A 26,987-nucleotide genomic window follows, 5' to 3' on the forward strand; every position below is an offset into this window, starting at 1 on the left:
CGTGATCCGCTCAGCGTCTCACCTCCGTCTGCTGCTGTCAGACCAATCAGGAAACATCAGGATTTTCAAAATAAGACGCACATAGACGGATTTTTCTGGAAAGACGAAGTAAAGCAGCAATAAAAGACGCGTAATTTTACCAGTTACTCATCTGAAAGTGTTACTATTTGAACATATCAAAGAAAACCGTTTTCCAGCCGTTTTTCATATGAAGAAATTTTATTCTGAAGACGTGAATTGCGCGTGCATCTGTTACATCACATCTCCTGCAGCTCCAGATTCTCTGATGTTTAATGAGATTCAGGGGAGAAAATGTCCATTTCTGACATGACGTCATACTGATTCTTCTCAACTTGATTCAGGACATTAATTGGAAAAATCAACAACAACAAAACAGAAAAACAGATCCGAACCGAACCGGAGTGTCAAAATGAGCAGACGAGCAGGAAAGAAAAACCATAGAATTTCAAAATAAAAGACCTAGACGAGCGTCAACTGGACTTCCAAAAAAATGGGAAATGTGAAAAATAATAAATTGTAGCTCCAAGTTTGGATAAGTATGAAAAAATCAATTAGAACACAGACAAAGATGTGGATATTATGTAAAAAAAAATACATCCATCCACTGGTGAAAAAGATGTTATAAATTGCAAATTTTTAAAAGTCATAACTTCGTAGGACAAATTTTTAGTGTTTAAATTTTTGTATACAATTGGGAAATGCTTCAATGTGGTTATGTAAGCTTATCAATAATTTACTATTGAATAGTGTTCCATCAATGTTTGACAGACATAAGTTAATATGTCTGTCAAACATTTTCATTAAGTATATAAATTATGAAGGAAAACATTCTTAATTATTTGTTTTACTCAACTTTTTTGCATTATTAAAAAACAAAAATCACTTTACTCTCAACATTGTGACATTAATTCTAAAAAATTTTGTATTCTTTTCAACATTCTGACTTTAATTTCAGAATTCTGTCCATTGTTACTTACATCATTTTCATAAGACTGTCTTAGAAAAACAGTGCGGCTTCAGTCAGAGGCTTCTTCAAATTCGCCGCAATACAAACTGCTACAGGAGATCTATTGGGCCAACAGCCGTTGACATCTACAATAACTCTTTAAAGAAATTAATTAACATTTAATTCCTTTTGGGATAAGTGAACCATTTTTGAATTTGAATAACATTTCTTAGTAACTTAAGGAACTTTAATAACTTTACTAACTTAAAAGAAATTTTAATTCATATGATAAATCCCAGGCTCTTATTTTTAGAGTGACCGGAAGTATTGCCATGGTTGGGCGGAACTTGACAGCGTCAGTAATTGTGCGCATCACCAGTACTGCGGACTGACTGACTGAGCTGGACGTCTTCTAGAGGAAAGGAGAAACAACAACACATCTTCCAGAGTCTGCGGGGGTTTGTCTCGTAATTTGCTCGGTTCGGCCTCCTGGGGGCTAAAACACGAAGGAATCCTGGAAGCACCCGGAGAACCGCGGATATCCACGCGGCAAGGATGCTTCATGACCCGCAGCAGGTGTGAGGACATGGCGGCCGAGGCTCCGGCGGCGCCGGCCGGGTGGTGCTGGTCAAGAAGATCATCATGAAGGACGGAGCGGTGGTGAGTGTCCGAGCCGCCATGTTTACCCGGACCGAGACGTTTATGTTGTTTTTATCGAGGTTCTGGTTCTGTTGACGTGGACCTCAGCTGAACCGTTGTTTCTGCCCGCGGATATAATTAAATAAACTGTCACGTTTATGACGTAACATGGAATTAACGGACGTTGACGCTTGAAATGAAAAATCAGAGTTAACCGTTAGAAATGTGATTTATTCGACGCCATTTCATTGATTCATAGAGAAAAATCACAGTTTATTTGAGTCATTATGAATTATGTGAAACAGGTTTTAATTTCTAGTTATTGAGGCTGAAATTGTGAATAAATTAAATAGATTAAATAAGGTCGTTCTGGTTCTGGACGGTCTGGTCCAAAATGGCCGTTTCTGTTCGGTTCTGTTCTGGGAGGAAAGTGACGGTGGGAGGAGGCAGTAATGGAGACACACACACACACACAGGTTGGGCTTATAGCGGCGGTGCTGATGCGGTCGGGATGGGTCCATTATGGTGTTACATAACATCCCCTGTCCGGCAGCGCCGCGTCAGGCCGCGCAGGGACGATCCTCCCCGGGGCGGGCGGGCTGGAGGAGCCGCTGCTGCGCATCCGGCGCTCCGCAGCTCCGCCAGCGTCCATTTTAACACCAGAACAGACGCATCACCGCAGCTCACACAGAAAATGTCTGAAAAAATAGATTTAAAAGTCTCGATGTCACTTCATGTTTTCCTGAACGTCACAGAAATAAAATATCTTCATGTTTCACCAGAAAGGACTCAAACATCCAGCACCTCCAGAGTATTTACACACATTTTACCACTTTATACTTTGGTTTATTTTGAGATTTTTCACAAAGAAGTCAATAATTGAGAAGCATAAAAACTATCAAATGTTTTCAGAATATCCTACATCAATAAAAACCTTTTCTAAATAAAAACTAAGAAGCTACATAATGATGTAGATGTTTACAGATGTTCAAATCTAATAGAGATTCAGCTGCAATGAAACACTTCATTTGTTTATTTGTAAAAAAGAATATATATATATATATATATATATATATATATATATATATATATATTATATATATATATATATAATAAAAATTGTCTATGTGTTTTCATATGACATAAAATTACACAAATTGCTAAAAAATTATAAAACATGTAATATTTTTGCCATTTCTGAACATTTTCTGTTGATCTGAAATGTTAGAAATATTAATATGATTCATGAATTCATATTTTCCCCAATTAAAGTAAAAGATTATTAATAAAACATCAGATTTGCTCATGAAGGTATGTAATAAGATTTTTTTATATTAAACATGAATGAAGCAGAATTTCCCCATTTTTCTTTCAGGACAAAATAAACAAGCAATAATGTATAAATGTTGATTAGTATTTAAAGTTTATTGATCTTTGCTAATATATTTTGGTATTATTATGCCATAATCCAAGAATATTATAACATAATTTTATAATATCATATAATTTTCCAGTATTAGTGGAAAATGGTCTCAAAACAACAATATTATCGTTTATCGTGATAACAGTTTTTGTCCAGCTCTAAACATATCATTTCATTCATGACTTTTTGCTTCAGTAGCTTTAAAATATCGTTATAATCTGCAATTTAATAAACATAAACCTCTTGTGTCATGAATTTTGACCAGAGTGTGAAGATTTGGAGAAACGGCAGATTAAACCAAAATGTGTGAAACGCTTCACACCAGCCGAGGATTTCTGGGAAAACAGTAAAACAAGGTCAGCTTGTTCTGATGAAAGGTCAACATGGCTGCTTCTACTCTCAGATATTTGACCAGAAATGTGAAATATGTATTTAACGCTCAGGTAGAAATGTAAGAAGTTTATCAGACAGGAAACTCAGTGAAGCTCCAGCTGCCGGTTGCTAATGCTAGCTGGTTTAGTAGCATGAATGTTAGTTTTAGTGCATAAATTGGTGAAGTTATAAAGAAAAGTTTTCATCAGTTTGACTCTTGGAGCATCAGGCCTGTTACTGATGCTGGTTCTGTGGTTCTGTCCGGGTCTGATGTTCTTCTACCCTCAGTTTCTCTACATTCCTCATAGAGTTAGAGGAAGCTGAGCTCAGGATGGTTACAGATAAACTCTGTTCTGAATGCTTCCCACTAATCTGCCTAACAACAGTTTATTGTCTGGGTTCTTCATGTTTCCTTAGTGAATCAGCTTCTGTATCAGTTTCTGTTTCCAGTCTGAGTTGAACTTCAAGAAGCTGAGGATGAATTGGAAGATAATCCTGCTGGATTATTTTCATTTCCTCTGACTTCATCTGAACCTGCTGGATTATCTGGTGAAACTCCTTAGATGGGTTCTGTTTGGTTCTGTTTGGGTCAGAACGGTTCTGGGTTCTGGACTCGTTCCAGGTGAAATGCAAACTTTTCTCTCAAGCCTGGTTTCTCCTGTATGTTTTTTCTTCCACTAAACTTTCCATCTGTACTTCCATTTCCTCGTAAATGTTTGGGATCATTGTGAAGGCAGGACAGATTCTGTTTTAAAAATAATGTTTATGGGAAATTAACTTTAAATATTCTGGCTTGAGATTCACCTGTAAAATTAATTTTCTTGTTGGACCAATCAAATGAAAGCTGCTCACTGTTCCCATGGTAACTCAGAGTCCAGAACCTGCAGGACCGAAGCAGCGAACAGAATCACATTAGCTAAGTGAACTGTTAGCGAGTCGGACATCCCAGCTAAACATGGATCCAGATCCAGTTCTGGTTCCGGTTCTGCAGGTCCAGCTGAGAACCATCAGTTCGGTCCGGTTCTCAGTGACAATAAAAGATGAAAATGAATAAATCAGAGTTTCTGTTCGTCTCTGTCTGCGTCAGCAGAATGGACCTTCGTTTTCTGGAATGTTAAACCCGATATGAAGCTGAAACTGGACCTCCAGGTTCTGCTGGTGCTTGAGGACGGATCAACGTCTCTATTTGTTCACAGGGAGGGAAGACTCGGTTCTGGTCCGGTTCTCACCTTTATCTGGGGCTTTTGTTGGTTTAATGGTGGCCTCAGGCGCCCAGCCTCACATTATTCATGTTAACATGGCTGCCAGGTAGGTGGAGAAACGACGGAAACTCTGCAGTTATTACACATTAATGCAGATCAGTTCAGTCTGAAGAGCCCGCCTGGTTCAGATTGAAGAGTAGACTTTATTAAATGAAAACTAAACCAAAGTTCTTCCTGGTTGGTGGATGTACTGAGAGCTGATTGGTTCTCTGGAAGCAGGAAGTTGGGATGAACTGCAGCAGGCAGACGTGAGGCAAAGCTGAGTTGTGTTGTTTCTGTGTTGCAGCCGCAGCAGGGCATCGGCCGGCCCAGCGTCTACCACGCTGTGGTGGTGATCTTCCTGGAGTTCTTCGCCTGGGTTTACTCACCACGCCGATGCTCACCGTAAGCAGAAACAACAGGCTGCTTGTTTCACAAAGATAAAATGTGTTTCTGTAACAGGATGTGTGTTTGTAGGTTCTGCATGAAACGTTCCCTCAGCACACGTTCCTGATGAACGGCCTGATCCAGGGAGTGAAGGTGAGCAGGAAACTACGTCTGTTTGGTCCTAGTCCAAGTTTATCATGTTGGGTAGTAACACTTATGAGCTTGTTTTCACTTCATAATTTATTAATATTGATGATAAAGTTCTAAATCCATCAGCAGATCGTTTCTCTGGTAACATGGGAAAATGTCTTGTTCTAAGTAAAATAATCTGTCACTGGAACTTTTTATGGAGGAGTTATTTATTTAAAACAAGATGATATTTCCTGCTGAGAAGAGACTCAAATAGTCTAATGACAAGTTGACACTTTTAATTAAATATTAATGAATCTTTCAGTGCAGGTGTCATGTTTATAACAGCGTTATGTCAGTCTTATGCAAAGTCTTTTAAATAAAATGTTTTCCAGAAAATTTACTGGTTAGTTAGTTTAGTTTTATCTCAAGTGTCCAAAGATGTTGAGTCTATAAACTAGAGTAAAACAACCTGGTAAGCAGTTTGTGCTGCTGCTGCTGTTGCTGCAGCTGGTGTGCTGCAGCTGCAGCGGTCAGTCAGGACTGTTCCTCTAACGACGCTGCTTCCTGTCTGCAGGGACTGCTGTCCTTCATGTCCGCCCCGCTGATCGGAGCGCTGTCAGACGTCTGGGGACGAAGATCCTTCCTCCTCATCACCGTCTTCTTCACCTGCGCTCCCATCCCTCTGATGAGGCTCAGCCCCTGGTAGGAGCTTCATCCCACTGGTTGGATGGAAAAGTGAAACTTTGACTAGGTGGCTCCTTCAGCTCAAATTAGCCACGTTGTAGTAAACTACGCCGTCAGGTCGCTGTGTTTATGTTCAGAGTTTATAGTTGGAACAGAAGCTTCGGCTGTTCTGTGAAACATTCTTTATAAGAACCGAGCGTTGGCCCGGCTCCAGTTCTGATCGTTTCATCAGAGCGGATGAAGTTTCTGCCAGACGATGCGTCCAGACTGTTTCTCAGGTTATTTTTAGATCCTTCACGTCTCTCACTGGTTACGTTTCCAGAAGCTTTGCTGGATTTACTGGCTGGTTTCCCTGAACTTAAAGTTTCCAAAACCTTCAAACGACTTTCAGGAAACATTTTCACAAGTTACTTAAGTGTGCAAAATTTTTGCGTTACCTGTGGTGAACTTACAGGCTTCTCCCAGAGATTCTGGTTACATTGGTAAAGTATTTTAATTAAAATTCACCAGGTTTTATGAAGAAAATGTGTTTATTTGTAACAGTAGAGTCATTTTTAAATCAGAAGCCTTCATTAAAATGTTCAGACTGTTTCACCAGCTCATGAGTCATAAGCGTCTCGCTGACTCTGACCGTCCTGCTGACGCTGCTTTCTGACCCGCTGTGTGTCCAGGTGGTACTTCGCCATGATCTCCATGTCTGGGAGCGTTCTCCGTCACCTTCCCGTCATCTTCGCCTATGTTGCTGACGTGACGGATGAGAGGGAGAGGAGTACCGCCTACGGCCTGGTAAGAGCTGCCCATCGTGTCGGCCGGTCCGAACTCTGAGTGATTGACATCCTGTAACGTCCTGCTGCGTTTCCTGTCCAGGTGTCGGCCACGTTCGCAGCCAGCCTGGTGACCAGCCCGGCCATCGGCGCCTACCTGTCGGCCTGGTACGGAGACAACCTGGTGGTTCTGCTCGCCACGCTCATCTCTCTGGCCGACATCTGCTTCATCCTGCTGGCCGTCCCCGAGTCGCTGCCGGACAAGATGAGGCTCAACACGTGGGGCACGCCGTTCTCCTGGAGCAGGCCGACCCGTTCGCTGTCAGTAACCAGGAAGTGTAACCTGGTAGCGGTTAAAGAGGCCATGTGACAAACTGTCCCTCTGTCTGTCTCTGGTCCAGTCTCTGAGGAAGGTGGGTCAGGACTCCACCGTCCTGCTGATCTGCATCACCGTCTTCCTGTCTTACCTGCCGGAGGCCGGACAGTACTCCAGCTTCTTCCTCTACCTGAGACAGGTGAGACCTCCAGCTTCTTGTCCACCACAATGGCCCAACATAGCCGACTGCTGAAATGTTGGCATGAAATTACTAAAGACTGGGAGGAAATGTGAGAGGAGGAATCGTTTCTGAACTGATTCCTCAGATTTAGCAGGATGGTAAAGGAACATTTCATCAGAACAAAGTTTGATATCAGAACCAGAGGAAGATCAGATCAGAGAATCTGATCGGTTCCTCATGTATCAATCACTGATCTGCTAGTTTATTGGTGCAACCCGATAAAAACCTTCCTGTCTAGTTGTGTCCCAGAAAGTTTGGAAATATTTGAATATTCAACTAAAATAAATGTTGATGTTGAGCTGAACGTTTCCTTCCAGGTCATCAACTTCTCCTCCACCACCATCGCTGTTTTCATCGGGGTCGTCGGCATTCTGTCCATCGTGGTCAGGTACCGACCCGGTCCCACACGCTGCAGGACAGAGGTCCTTAAACCAGAACCAGAATCAGAACCACTCTGTGTCTCTCCTCAGACGCTCTTCCTCACGCTGCTGATGAGATACCTGGGCAACAAGAACACGGTTCTGCTGGGCCTGGGCTTCCAGATCCTACAGCTGGCCTGGTATGGCTTCGGGTCAGAACCATGGTAAGACCGGCCACTGAGTTCAGCAACCAGAACCAGACAGAGCCAGTGGGGGACAGTGTTGCTCCTCTGTCTGCCAGTGGGGGGCGCTGTTCCTCTGACTGTCAGCGGGGGGGGCTGTTCCTCCTCTGTCTGCCAGTGGGGGGCGCTGTTCCTCTGTCTGTCAGCGGGGGGCGCTGTTCCTCTGTCTGTCAGCGGGGGGCGCTGTTCCTCTGACTGCTGTGTGTGTGACAGGATGATGTGGGCGGCGGGAGCCGTGGCGGCCATGTCCTCCATCACCTTCCCTGCTGTTTCTGCTCTGGTGTCGCAGTCGGCTGACCCGGACAAACAAGGTGAGTCCAAACGGTGGCCCGGCCTGACCGGAACCAGAACCAGAACCCGCTCTGACTGTCTGTCTGCCTGCAGGAGTCGTCCAGGGTATGATCACGGGGATCCGGGGCCTCTGTAACGGCCTGGGCCCCGCCCTCTACGGCTTCATCTTCTTCCTGTTCAACGTGGAGCTGAACACTCTGGACCCGATCCAGGAGTACAGCATCGACCCGCTGCCGCTGCACGGACCCACAGAGGTACAGAACCATTCAGAACCACACTAACGGGCCTCATCAGGACTAGAGGGAAAACTAAAACAGAAGGCGATTCTGGAGTGACAGCAGCTGGTTTCCATTCTGCTGCTCGGTTCTGAATGTTTTATAAATACAGCAGAACTGGACAATAAAACATCAAAATAACTGAAATCATCAGTTTTATTCTCCAGTTCATGAACAGAAAGAGATTCTAGTGAAATGTCAGAGTTTGGGTGTCCAAACGTTTTGACTCGTGGGCCAAGAAATCAAAACTAAAGAGCATTTTGCACATTTGTTATAAATTTATTCTCAGTTATAAGAAAATAGTTTCTCTGAAAACACTTTCTATGTTTAGCCAAGTTTAATAAATTAGATAAAAGCTGATTTGGATAAACTTGCTTCTATTCACTATGAGTACTTCATATTTTCATATGTATACTATAAAGTTATTTTACTGTTTTCATGTACTTGCTGTAATTTATGCCTCCTGATTTTATTCATCAGTGCTGCATGAATTCTGTCATATCTGATAAACATAATATTTTTTTAAAAACAGCAAAAATAAATAAAAACAGTTTAATAATCCGTTTTATATGTTTCTGAACTGGAGTTGAGGGCCACAGTAAACGTGTCCTGGGTCCAGAAACGGCCCGTGTTCCTCAGGTTGAGCCCCTGCCTGGTTGCTGAACTGCAGCGTTTCTCCTGTGTTGCAGCAAGCGCTCATCCCGGGGCCGCCCTTCCTGCTGGGCGCCTGCACCGTGGTCATCGCCTTCCTCGTCGCCCTCTTCATCCCCGAGAAAACCTGCTGCTCCTCTTCCTCCTCCTCGTCCTCCTCGACCTCGTCCTCGGAGCTCTCCCTGAGCGACAAGCCCCTCCCAGACAGCAAGGAGGCGCTGTCCTCGCTGGCCGGCGTTCACATCAACACGCCGCTGCCGGGCAGCGATGAAGAGGCCCCGCCCTCCGCCAACGCCGAGGACTCTGAGCCGCTGCTGAACGACAGTATCGTCTGAGGAGACATGGGGGCGGAGCCTCTGCCGTTGTGGGCGGAGCCTCCCCGCTGTGTTTTACTGTGTTTCTGTTAGCAACGCGGCCAGACTCAGTGTACTTTTCTCGTCTGAAGTTTTTGCCTCTTTGCCGATCGGCGGGATGAACTTTTAGCTTCAGAGGCGCGCCGTCCTGACCAATCAGGATCCATCTTTAATGAGCCAATCGGACGCAAGCGTGGAGTTCTGCAGGGAAGAAGGGGAATAAATCAGACGGGTGGGAGGAGGCAGATCCTTAATGTTTTAATGGAGGATTTCACTTCATCTTTGAGGCTTTTTTTTTTACTCTTTAGGTCATTTTGGACGTGTTTTAATTCAGAAGTAAACTTTAAAACATCCAGGTTTATTTATACGTTTGTTTTTTAAATCAGTGTTTCTGTGGGTGGAGATTGTATTAAAACCAGCTAAAACAAGAGAAATGAACCATTTTTAATCTCACTCTGAGATTAAACCAAAGCAAACTACTGACAATAATTAGAAGGAAACAGGAATGAATCCTTACATTTCGAGTAAAACAAACATTTTGGGTTTTATTTTTCCTGTGTGTCCCTCTACCTCCAGTTTTTCTGTTTCTCTCAGTGCTGCTGGCTGCTGGCAGAGAAAAACCCTCCGCCTGGCTCCCTGACGCCTCAGGGTCCGTTTAATTCGCTCCAAAACAACTCAGTTTCACTCGAGGCTTTTTCCCTGGCAGCAGTGAAACTCCTGAAAACAAACTTTATACTTGAAGCATCCGACAGAGATTCCAAGAGCTTTAGAGAAGATTTGAAGCAGAGTTTTAACAGTATTTAACTGCCACACTGTACAGTTAGCTATGTCATGACTTTAAATGTAAATGCACTTTTGAATGAAACTCTGGTTTGTAAATACTGTAAGTGTGACGTGGGGTCGGCTAGTTTCCGTCTCTGGTCGAGTTTAGAGGACACATATCATCATATCTTCCTTTTTTTATGTGTTTTTTTTCCAGTATTTCATTCATGATACTCGCAGTAATTTTCTACATCTGAAATAGAAAATGTTGCCAAATTAGAGCTGGCATTCAACTCAGAACTTGGCATCAACATCCACCTGAAATTATAGAAATTATAGTCTGAGATTATAAACTGAACATTTAGGGAATTTTCTTCTGCATTGAGGAGACTTTGTAAACCAGCACCACATGCAAAAAATTTAAAACCGCCCACAGTGGTAAATGGCTGCATGTCCATTACAAATGTTGATATTCTGCTAACATAAAAGAATGCAATTTTGCAGTTGCTGTGTTTCCATTAATTAAGAAATGCAGTTAAAATTGCGTGAATACATTTTTCTATATGTTACATAATTACTGCAAGTCACAGAACGAGACAAACTATGGAAACTGTGACTTGTAGTCCAGAAAATACGGTAATTAAAACAGAAACTGAAATAGTGATAAGGTTAATGTAGTTTCTGCTCCTTCATTTTGACAGTCGCAACAAAAATCCAAAACTTTCTTAGTTGGTCAACTTTATGCTCACAAACAGCTGCGGTTAGCATCTGAACTTCCTGTCCAGATTATGAGATGGAAAATGATCCCTGGCGCTGATTATATCATTCTTTTTAAAGTTTTCTAGCCTGACTGATGATATGTGTCCTGTAAATCAAAGGCTAGCTGCTTCTGCTCTTGGAATGCTTCTTCTGGCTTTTTAATTCCCAAATCCAGTCAGAACCGCAGAAGCCTTTTCAGACGGGAGGAACCAGAACAGAACTGAAGTGTTCTTACAAACCTGGGAAGGCGGGATCCGTTTTCTCCCGGATCGTTTCGGAAACATCTCTGTGTTCTCTGCTTTGTGGGTGAGTCCGGCCTCGGATGGGCAGCTAAATGTTTCCGTGACGTTTTTGTATCCAATCAGAAGCGACCTCAGTATGCTAACACTCAGACCAGCACCAGGGCTGGTTGGTTTTTTAAACTGGAATTCAGCAGAGCTGGATTGAAACCACTTAAACACGTTTATTTTTTTAGCTCTTTTGCTAATCAGACGATTTGGTGAAACAGTTTTCCTTTGGAAATGTTCCCGCCTCTCCTCAGCGCTCCTGTAAATACTGATCCCAGCCGCGGCCCGGTGCGATCCGCTGTGAAACCGGGCCGGTTCTGTAAATACTGTACATGAGTTGACTGGATGTCTGTTGATGTGAGCTGAACTGGGATGTCGTCTCGTCTGGAGCTGTATTGATATTAAAACGGTACAAACATGTTTCACATCTGCTTCATGTCTCATTTCTGTTCACTGGAAATGATCAGTGTTGCTTTTAATTCCAGATTTTGGTAAGTATGGATAAATATTTGGTACTACTGGAGATACAAACAAGATAAACTGGTTTGATGTTTGCACATCCATCCGATCATTGGTTCATCCATCCATCTTTTCCCAATCACTGCCGTCTTGCTTTGTCCATTGTTCACCGTTCTATTAATGCATCACTTTAAAACCATCCAGTTTTTCTCTGTTCATCAATTTTCTTCCATCAATTTAAATATTGATTTGAACCTTAATTCCACCAACCATCATTTATTCCATCTGTTTTTCTTCCAATCCATTCATTTTCTAATTCTATTAATGCATTCACGTTTGTCATTCATCCATTCATCGCCATCATTTCACTCTCAAACATGAACACCAGCGGCCTCTAGCGGGAAACCCGGCGTAATTCAGGAACGCCAACAACTCGGCCAATCAGCGCTTCGGCTTTGAGGTCACGTGGCCTCTCGGCCTGACGGGCAACAACAAACATGGCAGCCACTCAGGAGAGGAGCTGGACGGAGGAGAAAGAGAGGACGCTCATTGCGTTTTTCTCCCGTAAGTCCGACATGTTCGGTCCGGTTCTCCTCGCCATACGGACTCGGCTCCGGTTCGCTCGGCTCGGCACCGTGTCGCTGAAACAAGCAACAGCTTTGGGACGTTGGAGTGGGGGAGGAGGGGAAGGCAACCGTTGCTCCACTGAAGCAACGAGTCGAAGCAACGAGCAACGGGACGAAGGGTTCTGGTCATTGATCCAAACTGCTCCTGATTTTCATTTGGATTATTGCAAAGATTGTAAACCAGATTAATTATCAAAGGCGTTCATCACCGGAAGATTATGCAATGATTAAAATGATCACTGATGGTGTTTATTGCTGAAATATTCTCTAACTGTCAAATAGAAAAGCCTGGTTGATATTTATTTATTTTACACAGATTGGAAACGTATCAGCAATAATTCTCTCTAGGATCAATTAATGTCTTTTAAAGCATCATTAGCGATTCTGCACCTTTTAAAAACTCATTTATTTTCCAGATTATTATTTTTTTTTGTATTTGTTTTCCAGAAGATTGCAATATTTAAAATGAACTTATTCATTTAAATTATCCTGTTTAAATGAATGGACACTAGATGATAATAAACATCTTTAGCATCTTTGATTAATGCAGTGATTTTTACAAACATTATATTACTGTGAGAATTAACTTCTACAGGGACAAAAGAAACAAATTTCCTCAGGAATTAGCAGGAAAAGATCTTATGAATATAATTATTAATGTTATCTTCCATAAAATCAGGAGTTTATTCCAGTTTGATGAGTTTCTGAACATCTTCAAATTGTTTTTGATTGAAATGAATGTATTAAATTATTGTTAAGGCCTAGTCCACACAAAGCTGGAAATGTGAAAAATCTAATGCGTATTATGTTTCATCCACATTAAAACTGTTTAACATCATTGTCTATAAAATAAGTTGTTTCCCCCAAACACAGATGTATGTGTGTGTGAAAGAAGCCAAACATGATGAAGCTAATTGCTTTGACTGTAGCTAAATGTCTTCTTGTTCTCCAGAGAACAGCTGTTTGTGGAAACTACAAGTCGGAGAACTACAAGAACCGGGATCTGCGATGGAAAACCCTGGAGCGCCTCCGGATCCTGCTCTCCTCCCAGCCGCCTCCCGTTCCGTTCACAGGTACCGATGTGGCTAACGCTGCACCGCGGACAGCTCTGACCAGAACCACCGCAGCGTTTCAATGTTTGACCAAAGCTTTTAAATATGACAAGATGTGCCGGACTGCTAGATCTGAAACCAACAGGAAGGTCCACTGCTTGGATTTCAAAATAACAGTCAGCCAGAATGATGAGATTGTAGGACATCCATCCGTCCGTCCGTCCATCCATCCTGTTTTTATTTTTATTTCTAAACTGTCCCTAAATTAACATTTCTGGAAACATCTGACCTTTGCCCTCAGCATTCTGGTTCCTTCCCATCTCCTCTGTGTTGTTCATCTTCCAGTGGAAGACATCAAGAACAAATTTAAGAACCTGCGTACGACGTTCCAGTGCCAGTCCAAGCTGGTGGTTCTGGGCGGCTTGGTGCCGCAGTGGAAGCATTACCAGCAGCTGAGCTTCCTGCAGGGCTGCTGCGAGCCAGAGGAGGGCGCCGCCGAGACGCCGCCCTCCCCGCCCACAGAGGAGAACTGGCTCCCTCCCTCCTCTCCTGGTCTCGGCGTCTCCTTCCTCCACTCCTCTTCCTCAGGCGGCGCCGCTGGGAGGAACTCCTGGACGGAGGAGAAGGAGCGGGAGCTCATCGCGTTCTACACAGGTGAATAAATAAAACGGCGGCTTCATTGAGAGATGAGGCGTCGGTTTGCTCCTGACAGGCGTTTGTTCCTGCATTGATGTGTGCAGAGCACGGCTGTCTGTGGAACAGGAAATCAGAGAATTACAACAACCGGCAACTCAGAAAGAAACTCCTGGAGTCCCTCAGGATCCAGCTCTCGGACCAGCTGGTTCTGTTTTCTGGTAAAATTGTCTCAAACTCCTGATCCTCCTCTCTGTTCTGCACAAATTCATCACAAGCTAAAGGACCTTTACAGGTTTTAAAAAGTCTAAAATGAAGAATTTTACTCTGGACTTTGGACGCTTTTTTATCTCCGTTTCAAACCTTTATAATTTACAGCATATTAAAAAAAACTAAGCTAAACTTATGATAGGCTGGTGAAGATCTAATCTAAGATTCAATTTAGTTAAGTTAAGCTAAGATTTCTTATGCTAAACTGAGCAAGACTTGAGTCAGACTAAGGTAAGGTTAGCTAAGCTAATGGAAAGTTGAGCAGGCGAAATTTAACTTACATTTAAATGGCTAAGCTAAGGTTAAAAAATTCAACAATGCTAAGTTAAGCTAGGCTAATTTTAAGGATGATTAATGTAAAGTTAGTTAAACTGAGGTTAAACCAGGTAGGTAAAATTAAGCTAAATTTAAGGGAAATTAAACTGAACTATAATGTGCAAAATTAAATCCCTGGTAGTTTAAGCTAAGCTAAACAAGGAAGTGAGAGGGGGCTAGATAAGTCAAACTAAGCTAAGGTTCATTATGCTAACATTGGATTAAATAAGCTAAGATTAACTGATAAAAAGCTACCCTAAGGTGTTGTTAGCTAGGTGAAGCTAAGCTAAATAGGTTAATGAAGGCTAATAATTAATTATATTTAGGTTTTATATGCTATGTTTTATTAAGCTAAACTAAAATAGGTTTCGTTAAGCTACAGTGTTGTAAGCTTAGACACTGTTAGCATAAAGGAAACTACTAAACAAAGAGACTGTTTTAAACTGAACATAAAGTTTTTTAAAGATTTTTTCAGATCATGTCAAAGATGCATCCAGCTCCAGTTTTTATCTTGCAGCTGTTTGGGAAATGAAAACGTAGCCGAAGTACTAAAAACATAAAACATTATTATGAATCTATAGAGCCTTAAATCTGCAGTCAAGATCACAAACTTCCTTTTTTGGCTTCTTAACATAAAAGTCTGTCATTTTTTGCAGTGGAAGACATAAAATCCAAGTTCAAGAACCTTCGGACGGTTTTTAACCGGGAGTTCAAGGCGGTCCAGGTGAGCAGAACTCGGACCAACCCTACGTGTCCAAGTGGAAACATTTCCACCAGATGCTCTTCCTCTGCGAGTCGTTTGAGGAAGACGATTTTCCTGACGCCCCACAAGAAGGAAGCCGGACTTCCTGCTCCGCCTCCTCCTTCGACGCCTGCAGCATCAAGACGGAGAGCAACGCCGTCACCTGCTCCGCCTTCCAGGTGTTCCCCGCAGCTCCAGACCAGACCGAGCTAAAGGATCCCAGAGCGGCGTCCGGATCGCCGCCGGACAGGAAGCCCGCTTGGGTTCTGGTTCCGGCTGACGACCGGGCGAGCGGCGAGTCGCGCTGCCTCTGGAGCGAAGCCAAAGTTCAGCAGCTCATCTCGTTTTACGCCGGTGAGTCCAGACACTGTAAAAACATAACAAGTGGCTTTAGTCCAGTTTCTCCTGCTGATATTCATTGAAACGATGTCCAGCCGTAGTTCTACAGAGTACTGACCGGCAGCAGGTGAACACAGATGAACATGCCGCACTTTTCAGCTTGCCCCTGTGTTTCAGAGCACAGCTGCCTGTGGAACCACCGGGTCGACAGCTTCCGGAACCGGCTGCTGCGCCAGAGCCTGCTGGAGACGCTGAGCGGCCTGCTGTCCGCCGGAGAGCCCGTCCCGTTCACAGGTAACTGGGCCGGCCCGGAACAGAACCGGAACCGGAACCAGAACCCACCAGCTTCTGCTCTCCTCCCTGTTCCAGTGGAAGACATCAAGACGAAGTTCAGGAACCTGCGGACCATCTTCCAGCGGGAGCACAAGGCGGTGAGCGCCAACAGAACCTGCGGCTCCGAGGATTTCTACCTGCCCAAGTGGAGGCACTACCTGGACCTGCTGTTCCTCTGCGACGCCGACGCCAATGATGCCTTTGCCCAGAACCCGTCCGTCCCGCCGTCACCGACCCCCCCGGACTCCTGGCTCTCCTGCTCTTCCTCCTCCTCCTCGTCTTCCACCAGCAGCAGGAAGCGAGCGGGTCGGTCGGCGGGTCGGCCGGCGGCGCCGGCGAGGAGCGGGCGGCGTGGCGAGGCGCCGCACGCCGGCTTCCTGAAGTACGTGGAGGAATGTCTGAACGAGGCGCCGCCGCACAAAGTGAAGAAGATGAAGAAGAAGATCATCCAGACGATCCACAGCCTGGAGGAGGACGGATGAAAAACACTGCAAAAAATACCGTAGAGTTTACAGCAAAGTACTGAGCCCACTGAGACAATATGAAAATAAAACATATGAGAATTATATCAAAATAATAACAATAAAGTCAAAAAGATAAAAAAAATAGTCATCAAGTTATGAGAATAAAATCTAAATAACATGAAAATAATCATAAAACTAGTCCAGATAATTCAACAATAAAGTCATAAAATTGCAAAAAAGTTCTACAATTTTAAGAATAAAGTTGAAATAATGTGACAATGAAAAAATATAAAGTCAAAATAATACGAAAAAAGGTCTTAAGCATTTTTTTTAAGGTAACAATGGTAATAAAATTGTAACAGTCAGAAAATTGCAAGAAAAAATGTGGATAAAGTCATTATTTGTCTTCTCATAATTTATTTCATTATTTCTTATTGTGGCCATCATTCATGTTCATATTTAACAATATTTAATGCTGTATTTAAAGACTTTCTGTTATTAGCACTGTAATACTAACTAATTCTGTGTCAGTGTTTTAGTTGATACCGCAGTGCCTCTAAATGTATCAATAAATATTTTAGTTTTGCTGTTATATTAAATTTTTTGTGCTTTTATTTTTATCCTTTCTCATCGTTAATATTCTGAGTTTATTATTAAAGTTCGGAGGTTAAAAAATAAACAGGAATGAATCATGAATCTGCAGAAATCCATCATTCATAAATGTCATTTTGAGCCTGCTGTTTTATTATCTGTCCGCCAGGTGGCAGTGTGGGATAAACCCGCCTCCTCTGCCTGTTTATTCTCTGCAGTTTGAAACTATCTGAAGAATGTGAACTTTCCGGAGCCGCCGACCTGCTTCACGGGTTTCACCAGCGGAACTTTACTGACTTGCTTCCTTTAATCAGCTGCTGTTGCATAAGAGACGCTCTCCGTCTTCTGGGTCCATTTGGTTTATGAACATCAGGTTATTTTAGCTCAGCCTCTCAGGGTTAGCTTAGCTGGTCTCAGCATCCCGGGCGCCATCTTTTAGCTTCTGGATGTCAAAGTGTTGTCTGAGTTGGGAAAAGGTTCTGGTTAATTCACAAGGTTCTGGTAACGGTCAGGCTAACATGTAGTAACAAACACATAGGCTACATGTCTGTCTTAGCTAACCGCTACATTAGCTAAGCTAGTTTGAAATAAATATTGGATATTTATCTTAATATTATGGTGATGAGTTCTCAAAATTTGTGACCAAGTGAAAGTTATAATGTACTGATTGTTCATCCACCACATTACTGGAGGGTTACTATGGAAACGATCCTGTTCTCACTTCCGGTAGGCACCGGAAGTAGCAGTATTTCACTAGGTAATTTATAGTTTTTGCAAATCTACATTCATGGTAGACGCTACATCTCTTCGGTTATTGTTCAGTAGTTAGACAGGAACAAGGGGAGAGCTGGTTCTAAACCTGTGGCTTGTTTATTGTTGCCATAGCAACTGCCTGCCAAGATGGCTGTCAGTAACAAAGTTCACAAGTTCAGGCTAACATGAGAGCTGGAGAGAAGGCCTCCAGCTCTCATCGCTTCTCTGTTTTCTTGTTTACTCGTAGTTTAGGGTGAGTTTTACGTAGTGAAACAAACTGGGAAGCAGCTGAAGAGCTAACCAGCAGTTAGCTTCCCCAGCTAACTCTTTTTATCAGGTCACAAACTTTATTTTTCAGTTTCAAAACTACTTTTCCAGTTAGTTATTTTAAACAAACTTTCTGACCCTAATTTAGCTCCATAGCCTCTGAGGAGAAACTTGTTTTAAAAATTAAAACTCATTTAATGGTGGGCGGGGCTTAGCTTAAAGCAGAAGATCCTCCTACAGTAGATCCTCTTGATGTTTCTAATCATCTGATTTTAGTGGAAAATTAATCATGAAGGAAGTTTAATCTGGTTTTTAACAGTAATCTGGTTCCAGTGTGAACGCAAACAAACAACATCCTCCTTTTATTCTCAGCTTATCTGCATTTTTGTTCCAGTTTTCTTCACTTTTTTTTCTAGACCTTGTTTGGCCTTTTCTTTCTCTCCTCTCTCCACTTTACTCCTCCTCTTTCTGTGTCTTTTCTCTTTGCTCGGTGAGTCGCAGTAAATCCTATTGTGATGCTAAACTGATTTTGGGAGGAGAGAGAGAGAGAGAGAGAGAGAGAGAGAGAGAGAGAGAGAGAGAGAGAGAGAGAGACGCTTTGGATTCATTTCCAGCAGATCCGAGTCTCACTTTGATTCTCCATAAACTCTCGGGAATCTTTCCAGGTTGAATCCGGGCGGCTTTCTCCCTGGACTGGATCAGCCGCTCTCTGCGCTACAGGAATGCACTTTGCAGGAAAGGCGCAAACCTCCTGCCGCCTTGTTTTCCCCGCAAACCGGGACTTATAAATGAGCGGCGATGCACCTGTGAGCGACCCGGAGTGGAGAAGCTCATCCGGGCTCCAGCAGCGCCGCCGGGGCTGAGCGCCGGGCCCCGGGCCGGGCATGGAGCGCCGCGGCCGGGCGGGGCTGCAGCCGGCGGGCGGAGGAGAGGGAGGCGGATGGGTGCTGGTGGAGGCCCGGCTGCAGGGAGGAGCGCCGTGGGGCTTCACCGTGCAGGGCGGCCTGGAGCACGGACAGCCGCTCATCATCTCCAAGGTCAGGAAAACCAGAGTTCAGACTCGTTTTACTCCTAAAACCCAACAAATGAAAAACTTTCCCATCAGCCGGCTCGACTCATAAGCGACCCGAGCTGTTCCTAACAGGGCCAGCAGGGCATCGGATTTACCAAGTTAATTCAGTCCAATGTAAATACGAAATAATCAGAAAAACACTAAACAAGCTAAACTAGAAATATAAACATGAAAGTAACAAAAACAGATGTATTTACAAATACACAAATATCCATCTATAATACAAAGATGTAGACCAGGTTCCATAAATCCATCATTTACATGACTAAACATCTTTCTCTTTTCTGTCTTTTTAATAAGTTGTTTGTCACTTCATGGCTAAGCTAACCCAGCTAATACCTTACCCAGTCATTAGGAAGACTGCTGACTGGCTGGTCATGTGCTCGCTCCATAAGGAAGGAAAGCAAATGCTAAACACTACTGTACCAGTTATAATAGTGAAAGGTTTAGTGGAAGGAAAAACATGGACTGAAGAAAGTGAACAATCAAAACTGCATAAGTTGACCTACTTCGTCTTAGCTTAGCATGATTTAGTTTAGCTTTTAGTTGGATCACTTTAAGTTTATATTAGCTTAGCTTTGTGTAGCTTACGATTAGCCTAGCTGACCTAAATTTAGCTTAGCATAGCTCCAACGTATGTTTTCTAATGTTAGTTTATGTCATAGTATGTCATAATTATAAGGACAGTATAATTAACAAGCAACCAGATCCAATCATCATTTTTAGGCTTATACATTTTGTTCCATTTTATCAGTTCATGTATGTTTGGCTAAGCTAAGCTAACCAAGATTTATAATGCAAAAACTTCTGTGTTATTGCCAGTTTGTGACTTAAAACAAACAGGAAGATGTTGACTTGACAGTTTGTCATTTTCTGGCTACAAACAGGAGTAAATGATAAAGATTGTATCTAACTAAGCACAGTAATGGAAAGTTTAGTGGAAGAAAAAAGTGTGATAGAAGAAACCTCTCACAGCCTTAAGAGATGTGTGAATTAAAAGCCATTGAAGAGTTTGGAGAAAGTCTTTGTTTTTGACTCTGGATATATTTTCCACAACGTTTCCAGCGTCTGATTGGTTGAGCCTTAAAAATGGAGCCTTAAATCTGTTTCCCCATTTTTTTCCCTGTTTGTTTAAAAGAATTAAGTTATAGTTTAAAATCTAACCGTTAACGAAGCTCATCAGTCGCTTCTGACCTCGTTTTATTAAAATGCAAATCAGCAGCTGCTAACGGGGAAAGTGGGACAGGAATCTGACAATCCGTTTTCCTGATGCATTGAACGCAGCAACGGCTGCATGTCCACCGGTTCCGAACCGGATTTGTTCCAAACCGGATCGGATCGGTTCTGAACCGGATCCGTTCCGAACCAGATCAGTTCTGAACCGGATCGGATCGGTTCTGAACCGGATCCGTTCCAAACCAGATCAGTTCTGAACCGGATCGGATCGGTTCTGAACCGGATCCGTTCCGAACCAGATCAGTTCTGAACCGGATCGGTTCGGTTCTGAACCGGATCGCTCTGATTCTTCACACGTGTAATGATAATCATATTATTTATTTACAGGTTTATTTCTTTCATGATTTTTATTTTATTTTATATTTCAGTAAATGTTTTTATAGCTTTTGCTCTTTTACAGTCACTTTTTATATTTTTACATGTTTCAAAAATTTTTATATTTGATGTTTTTCGTAAATTTTACGGATTTATCTTATTATTTATTTAAAAAACAACAAATATGTTTGGACATTTAATACTATTTTATTGGATTTTTTTAATGACTTTTTCCTTTTTAAATGTGATATTTAAATTTCCTCCATCCATCCTGACTGAATGTTGATTTATTTAGATAATTTTTTGTCTAATCACTCAGTGTGAAATTGATCCAGGATCAGTTTCTCTGCTGGTTTTTATTGATTATTGGAGGTTTTTAGTGTTTTGTTGATTTTTGTCTCAGTGCTGCTTTAACAGCCTGAGCAGCTCTGCTTGGATTTCTCCATCTGCTGGGTAATGAATGTCAGCTGGAGTAGCGAGTGATACACACACACACACACACACACACACACACACACACACACACACACACACACACACACACACACACACACACACACACACACACACACACACACCCAGTCTCTCGGTGTTTCTGCCGTCCTTATGTGGGTTTATTTATCTCCTAACAGTTCTGCAGAACTCAGGACTGGTTTCTGTCCGTTTTCCTTCCTTTCTTGTTTTTTTTTATTAGATCACCATTAAACACCATTAAACCGATACTGAGATAAAAACCTCAGTATTGGCTGTGGTTCTGATGGGTTTTGGGCTGCGACACACCCAGAACCCGCCCACGCTTGGCGGTGCTGCAGCAGCGGTGCGGGGCTTATTGATACCTGTCAGTCCGTCTGCAGCTGCAGGATGGACAGTCCTCAGAGAGTCTGAGTTTGGGTTTCTGCATAAAACAGGAACATTAAGACAACGAGTTGCTGCCCACACTCTGAACGATCCAAAGATCCTGGAAGGAGAACCGGGCTTTTATGGAGCCGCTTTGAAGCAACAACAGATTCTAAAACTAACTGAGACGTAGAAAAAGAACCGAGGAGCAGCAAGAAAGAGTTCAGTCCGCTATAACCCGACTCCGGTCCGCTATAACCCGACTCCGGTCCGCTATAACCCGACTCCAGTCCACTATAACCCGACTCCGGTCCGCTATAACCCGACTCCAGTCCACTATAACCCGACTCCGGTCCGCTATAACCCGACTCCAGTCCACTATAACCCTCCGGTCCGCTATAACCTGACTCCGGTCCACTTTAATCTGACTCCAGTCCGCTTTAACCCGACTCCGGTCCGCTTTAACCCTACTCCGGTCCGCTATAACCCGACTCCAGTCCACTATAACCCGACTCCGGTCCGCTATAACCCGACTCCGGTCCACTTTAATCTGACTCCAGTCCGCTTTAACCCGACTCCGGTCCGCTTTAACCCGACTCCGGTCCGCTATAACCCGACTCCGGTCCGCTATAACCCGACTCCGATCTGCTATAACCCGACTCCGGTCCGCTATAACCCGACTCCGGTCTGCTATAACCCGACTCCGGTCCGCTATAACCCAACTCCGGTCCGCTTTAACCCAACTCCGGTCCGCTTTAACCCGACTCCGGCCCACTTTAACCCGACTCCAGTCCGCTTTAACCCGACTCCGGTCCGCTTTAACCCGACTCCGGTCCGCTATAACCCGACTCCGGTCCGCTATAACCCGACTCCGGTCCACTTTAACCCAACTCCGGTCTGCCTTAACCCGACTCCGGTCCGCTTTAGCCCGACTCCGGTCTGCCTTAACCCGACTCCGGTCCGCTTTAGCCCGACTCCGGTCCACCTTAAACGGACTCCGGTCCGCTTTAATCTGACTCTGGTACGCTTTAACCCGACTCCGGTCCTCCTTAACCTGACTCCGGTCCGCTTTAATCTGACTCTGGTCCGCTTTAACCTGACTCCGGTCCGCCTTAAACGGACTCCGATCTGCTTTAATCTGACTCCGGTCCGCCTTAACCCGACTCCGGTCAACTTTAATCTGACTCCGGTCCGCTTTAATCTGACTCCGGTCCGCTTTAATCCGACTCTGGTCCGCTTTAATCTGACTCCGGTCCGCTTTAACCCGACTCTGGTCCGCTTTAATCCGGTCCGCTATTTTATATGTCTACCAATATCATCAGTTTTCTGCTGTTGCAGCAAATTGTCTCCTCTGTGGGACAATAGATGATATTTTATTTTGGTGAAGCTTTGTTTCTTCTTTCAGGTGGAAGAAGGCGGTAAGGCGGACAGCATGGAGCGCCCTCTGCTGGTCGGGGATGAGATCATCATCATCAACGATGTGGAGCTGAGCGGCTACAGACAGGAAGCCATCGCTCTGATCAAAGGATCGTTCAAGACGCTGACGCTCACCGTCCGCAGGTTTTTATTTATTTACTTCTAACGTCACAATTAGGTCAAAATGAAGCCGATTCTTATGAATCTGACTGTTTGTTCCCAAAATGCAGCATTAATGATTAATGGGATTTAACCGGATCTGTGGGAATTTCCCCTCAGAAAGTTTATGGAATAATTTTATCTCCTGGATGTGAATCCAGAAGGTCAGGAAGAGGTCAGAGGTCAGGCTGGATAATATTAGAAAACATCCAGCAAACTTTTAAACAAACAAACAGGACTTTTCATAAATCAAAATGGAGGATGTCCTTATTGATCACGATAAGGTTCTGTTACCAGTTATTAATGAAGTTATGTCATTATAGGAATTTATTTCAGTATTTTTATAAAACGTAAAGATAAAAACTACAGATTTCACAGAAGCTCAGCTCCAGTCTGAGTTTTTCCGTCACATTTCAAGCAGGTGAAAACATTTGAAGAAACAGAAAGTTAATGAAACTCTTCTGGTTTAGCAACAAACACTTTGAGTTTATGATTTAAAATGAGTTTATAAATCCAACAACACATTTATTAACCAATAATTAGTGAGTTTTAATCAAACAGCAGGAGGTCAGGAGACAAATGTCACAGTAGAAATGATTTACACAAAGAATTTATTGTGATAAATGATATTATTGGTTTTTAATATCGTTTTCAAGTAATTCAATGCAAGAACATAATCAGATATCAATAATTGTCATGAACATTTAACATCGGGAGATATTTGAAAATCCAAGATAAATAAAAAAAGCTGGTGAAACAAAAATAAATTATTCATGAAGTCTGACTGAACAAACTTTTAGTTGAGACCGAAACACCAAACTGAAACTTTTATCTCCAGTTTTTGGAGGAAAAACAATAAATCTGAAAATTATTGAGCTCGTTTTAGTTTATAATGAGATTAATTAATTTATTGCAACCGGCCTTGTTGATTCACAATCCAGAAACCATGTGGTGCATTCTGAGCAGGAGGCCCCACTTCTGCTTTCAAAGTTGTGATTTTGATTTCGAGGTGAGTCAGCAGCAGGTTCTCTGGATTTAAAGTGATATTGACCCTAAAACGCCTCACTTTGACCAGAGCAGACTGAAATCTCATTATCTAAGAATCATTTCCTTCTAAAAATGCAACAAACATACTTTGAATAGGCCAAATGTATCTGTCAGTGTTGAGGCTTTGGCATTCGCTCAGCCTGGTGTGTATTTGGGTTTGGGGCGTGACATGGAGCGCTGCTGCTGCTGCTACTGACTGGATGACATGCAGGACTTTAGACTTTAGACCCCACACACACACACACACACACAGACACACACACACACACACACACACACACACAGACACACACACACACACACACAGTAGGACAGGTGCAGCAGCACACCTGGTCACTGTGGAAGGCGTGGCAGTTGGTGAAACGACGTTCTGATCCGTGTCCTGCTGGGATCTGATGGGGAACAGAGAAATGTCGGCTGGTCGCAGGTTTGTGCTGCATTTCGTCTGATTGCTGCGCTGCAGCGGCGCGCTAACCACGCTAACCACGCTAACCACGCTAACCTTTGAACCGGTCTGTTTGTATCGGCTCCGACAGTTTCTACAGAATCTTTTTAGATATTTACTCTAGAGGTAATTATCTACCTAATCACCTCAGGTGATTAGGTAGATAATCATTGATCATATAATCTGATGTGATCAGTGCATAATCTGATGTGATCAGTGCATAATCTGATGTGATCAGTGCATAATCTGATGTGATCAGTGCATAATCACATCAGATTATGCACTGATGTGATTTAAAGAGTATTAAGGTCCAACCCAACGGGTTGTTTAATATTTTATTGGTTCTGCTGCAGGCTGCAGGGTTTTGTTCTCATTTCTTCCTGGTTCTACACCAACCTGTTTTCTAATCTGTTGTTGCCTTTGATCAATTCTTCTTAGGCTGATGGTTTTTCTTTGCTGCATTTCTTGTTTTTTTCTCTTCTGTTTCTGCTGTTTGTCACAGAAATATTGGTTTATTTCTTCGTTGTTTCTAAATGATAGAAAACAAAGAATATTCATAATGTAGGCCGAATTGTTTGATGTGGGTTGATGTTAGTTACAGATGTTTTGCTGTTTGATGCTCTGCAGCATAAAGTGTCATAAAACCTGTTGATCAAACATTTTGTTATTGATCCATTATTGCTTCCACAAACGTTCTGCTGCTGTGTGACGGTTACATTTTCATCCTGCGCATGCGGATCGCTTCAGGGTCGCAAGCCGTTCACACAGGAATCCACCAAAATAAAAATCTCTCTGAAGGTTTTTAAAGGTTTTATTTTGGTATTTTGCTGCTTTTTCCACAAAACTGTTTCCAGAGAAGCATCTTGGTTTGCTAAACCACTTTGCTAGCATAGCTAGCTATGCTAACAGTCACAGGAAAACTCTTGCTGCCTCTGCAGGGTTATGAGGGAAGGTCGTCGCTAGGTGACGCTCATCCAACATAATTAACTGATTATCATCAGCATAGACGCTTCTATCAAACTGTTTTAGCGTTTTGCTAATCTGAGTTAGCGAAACGTCACGGCAAAGTGACGTCAGCAACAATCTTTGCAAAGCAACTATTGATCAACCTGGGAAGACTTGAGGTCATTTAAAGTTCATCCAGGATTGGAGGCAAAATCTGCTAGCGTTAGCATTAGCATGTCTAGCTGTAATGCTCATGAAATTATAATTAGAAAAAACTGATGATCAGGATTATCTGTAAACTTCCTCCTTCACTGATCATCAAGACGAGTGTGTGTGTGTGTGTGTGTGTGTGTGTGTGTGTGTGTGTGTGTGTGTGTGTGTGTGTGTGTGTTTATCCGCCACCAGAAAGGTGTGTGTGTTTTCAGCAGGTGTTAGCTGCTTTATTGTTAGCTTTGCACTCCTCCATCCTCGCTGTCAGAGAAACAAAAGGTGTGTGTGTGTGGTGACGTCGTCTCCACACACACCTTGCAGACGCTGCCTCTCCTGCTGCTCTGTCCAACCGGCCGCTCTGATTGGTGCGTTTCCTGATTGGAACAAAGCGCAGCAGAGACTCTGACATCCAAACAGAGACGCTGCGCCGGAGCTTCCTGTCAAAGCCGTGAGTCTGATTTTTCTCTGGGTTTCAGTTTGACTTTAACTATGAAACGTTTCTGTTAGTTTGTAATTAAAAAACTGTAACTAACTGGAAGTATAACTTTTTGTTGCATATAACATTTTTCTAAGTTGATTTTGATCTAAAAGTTGTAGTTTTGCTCTGTGGTCAGTGGACCGTATACAGTCACTCCGCGGACCACAAATGGCCCCTGCACCATACTTTGAACACCTTTGATCTGAGGTATTCATCTAATTTTATGTAACCTCTGACCTTTGACCACTTAAATCAAACATTTTCTCCTTTTTCAAGACAAATATTGTTTCTTTGTGTCGTTTATTTATTTGTTATTTTATTTATTTTATTCTGGATTCTGTAAAATATTCCATGTTTTTCATGTTAATGTTCAAAACAGCATCAAAAACAAAAAGTTTATTTATTCGCTTGAAAGGAAAACAGTTGATCCACAATTACACCAACATTTGTGAAACAAAAATAAAATAAGACAGAAATAAATGAAACATAGAAGATTTAAAACATCTAAGATCTTTTTAATGTCTCAGACTCAAAGGTCAAAGGTTAGAGAGCAGTCTGGGTTAGAAAAATATTTTCCCCTTAAGAAATTAAAATAATTTTAGATTTTTTCTGCTTTAGTTAAATGATTTAAATCACATTGTAGCAGAAACTCATATTTATAGAAAAACAAAGATCCAACAGGCTGCAGCTCCACTAAAAGTTAAAAGTTATAAATCAATGAAAGTTCTGGAGTGGCTTAGTCAAAGTCTGGCCTTAACTCCAATTGAGATGCCGTGGAAAGACTTTCAATAGGTTGTTGATGCTGGTAATCCGTTCATTGTGACTGAATGAAAACATT

General features: G+C 42.7%; 2 protein-coding genes and 1 pseudogene across 2 annotated transcripts in view; all 3 read left to right on the forward strand.

Annotated features, from left to right (window-relative positions):
• Positions 1-1,314: 1,314 nt before the first annotated feature.
• On the forward strand, positions 1,315-11,570 carry LOC129353092 (hippocampus abundant transcript 1 protein-like; annotated as a pseudogene).
• A 3,624-nt stretch (positions 11,571-15,194) lies between these two features.
• LOC129353012 (uncharacterized) lies at positions 15,195-17,048 on the forward strand. Its single transcript, XM_055022226.1, has 3 exons — positions 15,195-15,596; positions 15,759-15,875; positions 15,951-17,048. Exons 1-3 carry the CDS (start codon positions 15,278-15,280, stop codon positions 16,394-16,396), a joined length of 882 nt encoding a protein of 293 aa, XP_054878201.1. The 5' UTR covers positions 15,195-15,277; the 3' UTR covers positions 16,397-17,048.
• A 1,825-nt stretch (positions 17,049-18,873) lies between these two features.
• LOC129353094 (protein Shroom3-like) overlaps positions 18,874-26,987 on the forward strand; it is a 36,850-nt gene continuing 28,736 nt past the window's right edge. The window contains 2 exon segments of the mRNA XM_055022291.1: positions 18,874-19,026; positions 22,855-23,009. Of these exon segments, the coding sequence (XP_054878266.1) occupies positions 18,874-19,026; positions 22,855-23,009 (308 nt within the window).

Source organism: Poeciliopsis prolifica, unplaced genomic scaffold (genome assembly GCF_027474105.1).
Source record: "Poeciliopsis prolifica strain line A6 unplaced genomic scaffold, Auburn_PproV2 SCAFFOLD083, whole genome shotgun sequence".
In the NCBI taxonomy this organism is placed as follows: domain Eukaryota; kingdom Metazoa; phylum Chordata; class Actinopteri; order Cyprinodontiformes; family Poeciliidae; genus Poeciliopsis; species Poeciliopsis prolifica.

What these genes read in the sequence shown, in the direction of transcription:
- LOC129353012 (XM_055022226.1), top strand. Translation starts at nt 15,278, where the DNA reads ATGCTCTTCCTCTGCGAGTCGTTTGAGGAAGACGATTTTCCTGACGCC. An exon ending in GCTCATCTCGTTTTACGCCG is followed by an intron (nt 15,597 to 15,758) that starts GTGAGTCCAGAC and finishes CCTGTGTTTCAG; the next exon opens with AGCACAGCTGCCTGTGGAAC. An exon ending in AGAGCCCGTCCCGTTCACAG is followed by an intron (nt 15,876 to 15,950) that starts GTAACTGGGCCG and finishes TCCCTGTTCCAG; the next exon opens with TGGAAGACATCAAGACGAAG.